Source organism: Stylophora pistillata, chromosome 4 (genome assembly GCF_964205215.1).
Source record: "Stylophora pistillata chromosome 4, jaStyPist1.2, whole genome shotgun sequence".
In the NCBI taxonomy this organism is placed as follows: Eukaryota; Metazoa; Cnidaria; class Anthozoa; order Scleractinia; family Pocilloporidae; genus Stylophora; species Stylophora pistillata.
The window spans coordinates 30,642,446-30,645,293 of NC_142522.1; the positions used below are offsets into that span (position 1 = coordinate 30,642,446).

The 2,848-nt window shown below is 39.9% G+C and overlaps 1 protein-coding gene across 1 annotated transcript; it reads left to right on the forward strand.

Moving 5' to 3' along the window:
- Positions 1 to 266: 266 nt before the first annotated feature.
- On the forward strand, positions 267 to 2,848 carry LOC148733300 (toll-like receptor 2 type-2). Its single transcript, XM_088757982.1, has 2 exons — positions 267 to 297; positions 2,487 to 2,848. Exons 1-2 carry the CDS (start codon positions 267 to 269, stop codon positions 2,846 to 2,848), a joined length of 393 nt encoding a protein of 130 aa, XP_088614108.1.

Genomic DNA, 2,848 nt, shown 5'->3' on the forward strand with positions numbered 1-2,848 from the left:
TGCTGCTTTTGCTGAAAATCTTGTTGTACCGATGATTGTTTGGAAAATGCTTGCTGTCGATGTTCAGGAATTCTCTGCCGATTTTTGTTTGCACGTTCATGCTGTAGGGCGGATTAAACCAAATTATGTCTCTTTGTCTGCTCTTGCGGTTATGAGTTTCAGGTTTCTTACGTTCGGTTAGGGTTAGCTTTTCGCCATGTCCGCTTTGTTTGAGTGCACTTTCGTAGTGTGGCTTGATTTTGGTGAAGAGTTCTTTGCTTGAGGAGATGTGGGAGATTCGTCGGCCGATTGCTGCAGGTATGTGTTTTATTATTGTTAGCGGGTGGTTGGAATTGGTGTTGATGCAAAGGGTTTCGTTGTTGGGCTTTCTGTATGGATAGTGGCTTCCGTCCGCGAGGTTTAGGGTGACGTCGAGGAAGTTGCATATTTTGAGGTTTGTGCTTATGGAGATGTTCAGGCCTTGTTTCTTAAATTCACTTGTGATGTCCTTTCTGGTCCGTTCAGATTGTGGCCCGCTTGTGTTTCTTAGAAGCACCAGCCCGTCGTCCCTCTAGAGTCCTACGTTGTTCTTGCCGTATTTTTCGCCGAGGTTGTTCAGGAGGAAAACCCGATAAGCTCGCAAAATTCCGCTCCGTCGAAGCTGCCCATGGTGACTTCGAACATGCTGCTTTGGTTTTTTTGGTCCAGGTGGTCTCGTTGTCGAATAAAAGCGATTTCCGGCAGAGCATGATTATTTCGATATCTTTGTCGCTGATTGTGGTGTAATTCTTGGCAAAAGAATTCGTTCGCCTCGTTCAAAATCGTTCGCCTCGTTCGACATCGACAGCTTCTACCCATCCATCACAGAATCCCTTCACTCTAAAGCAATTTCTTTTGCCAAGAATTACACCAGTCAGAAATAGTGAACATCATTCTTAATAAAAAACTTACTAACACATTGTCAATGATAACTCTTCTCTTTGAATCGAGCCAGAAGTAGCAAGTAGATTTGTTAGACATATAAACTGAAATATGCACGGATAATTTCTCGCGGACATTATCAGCTTATCGTTTGCTGCGTGAGATACTCACTTTTCAGTGTTCTCTAGTACGTCTTCATGCAAAGATTTCCCTTTTTCTGTAACAATCAGAAAACATTTTAACCTCTTCAGTTAAATTCTAAACGAAGACTGATCGTAGTGGACGTAAGGTTTAAAAACTAGAGTATGCTGGGGTACGCGTTTGGATATTCCCTAATTTTTTATTAGCTGGAGAACATTCGGTCACGAGATGCTTTTAGACCGATGGCGTGCCAGAAAAAATGTCTGGTGGATTATAGTAATCCCTAATTTTACTCGGCCGTATCTAATTACCCACACTGTTTTCTTTTTTTCCTTTATTGCCTAACACAGAGATCAATAAAGCTCCTCGGTCTCCTCAGACTTCAGGCCTGTCAGGAAATACTAAACACCATTCTTAGAAATCTAATAACGGTTTGTTAACATGTAATTATTATAATCTATTGTTTAATTGTTCGCGTCTGAGGGTTGATTAAAATTTACTCTCATCAGTCGATTTCAAGTTTGATTTTGACTGACACTATGCTTGGTTGTTCTGACGGCGTTTTGTCGCCGATCATGTTTTAAAAGAGGTTTACTCAATTTATTCCAGAGAGGTTTCCTCTTCTTTAAAACGTGATTTACTCTAATTCTAAGAGACTGCGATTAAATAATGAACCAGCTTTGGAAAGATAAAGACTCACATGCAATCGTTAGACCAGCAGTATAGTTTAATGGTTGGTACTTCTTTTTCTTCCGTGGTTTAAGACTTAATGTTTCCAAAATGAGAAAAAAGAGAAAACTGCAGTAGAAAACTATTTTGATGTGGCAAGGATGCGTCCACCTATAAACTATTTCAAAATCTCTTTCAGCAGATACGAATGAGACGATCCCCTATGTACTTGGTATTGTTTCCATCTTGGTATTCGTTATCATTGTAGCTGCTTTGATCGTTCTCTTGCACTGCCGTCGACAAAAACCGCCAAAACCTTTCCCTTCAACAGGTATACTCAGATATATTCATCATTATCTAAGGCTCACCACTGCCTAAATCTCGTAACGAAGGTCTGTGTGGTAGAGTTCTTTTCGGTTACCTTTAGGTAGTTGTAGTTATCAAAGTGAACTCTTCTTACCATGCATGAATCGTTGTCTATATGATGCTTTCTTTGAATTTTTTTAATTCGGTATTAAGTCGATACTTTTTGCGGAAAGTCCAGCAAAGGTTCTAGCTAGGCGTGAAATCTCGATAACCTGGTGGCTAGCAGTGTTAAGGCATGATTAGTTGTCAATATAATCGATAAACTTAAAGAAGTTTTATTGCGGGCTAACGTTCAAAGTTGAACCACCCTTGAGATAGCGCTTCGACAGTTCCACATTTACTATTCATTCGTTGTTTCAATGTGTCTGTCAGTTCTGCCATGTTTTACGTTCAGTTACTTTATGTTTCAGATATGCAGTTTCAATACGATGCATTTGTTATATACAGCTCTGAAGACTCAGATTGGGTGTCAGCCATATTTCGTCAAAATATGGCTGACAGCGTTTACAAGAGTAGTAGAACATTTGCTGTTGTGTCCACTCACTTTTTCAGTAGTAACTATTGTGGCACAGAACTGGATTACGCCCTTTATCGACTAATGGAAAAGAAAGATGTCCGCCTCATCGTGATAAAACTTGATGATGTCTATAGTCGGAAACTACCCAGAGAACTTCACAAAAGGAGTTACATAGACTATCTAAAGTCCACTGATAAAGAAACGTGGGAGAAAAAGTTAGTAAAGTGCTTGACGTCCACTAGATCTTTATCATAA

What these genes read in the sequence shown, in the direction of transcription:
- LOC148733300 (XM_088757982.1), top strand. Translation starts at nt 267, where the DNA reads ATGTGGGAGATTCGTCGGCCGATTGCTGCAG. An exon ending in TCGTCGGCCGATTGCTGCAG is followed by an intron (nt 298 to 2,486) that starts GTATGTGTTTTA and finishes TTTATGTTTCAG; the next exon opens with ATATGCAGTTTCAATACGAT.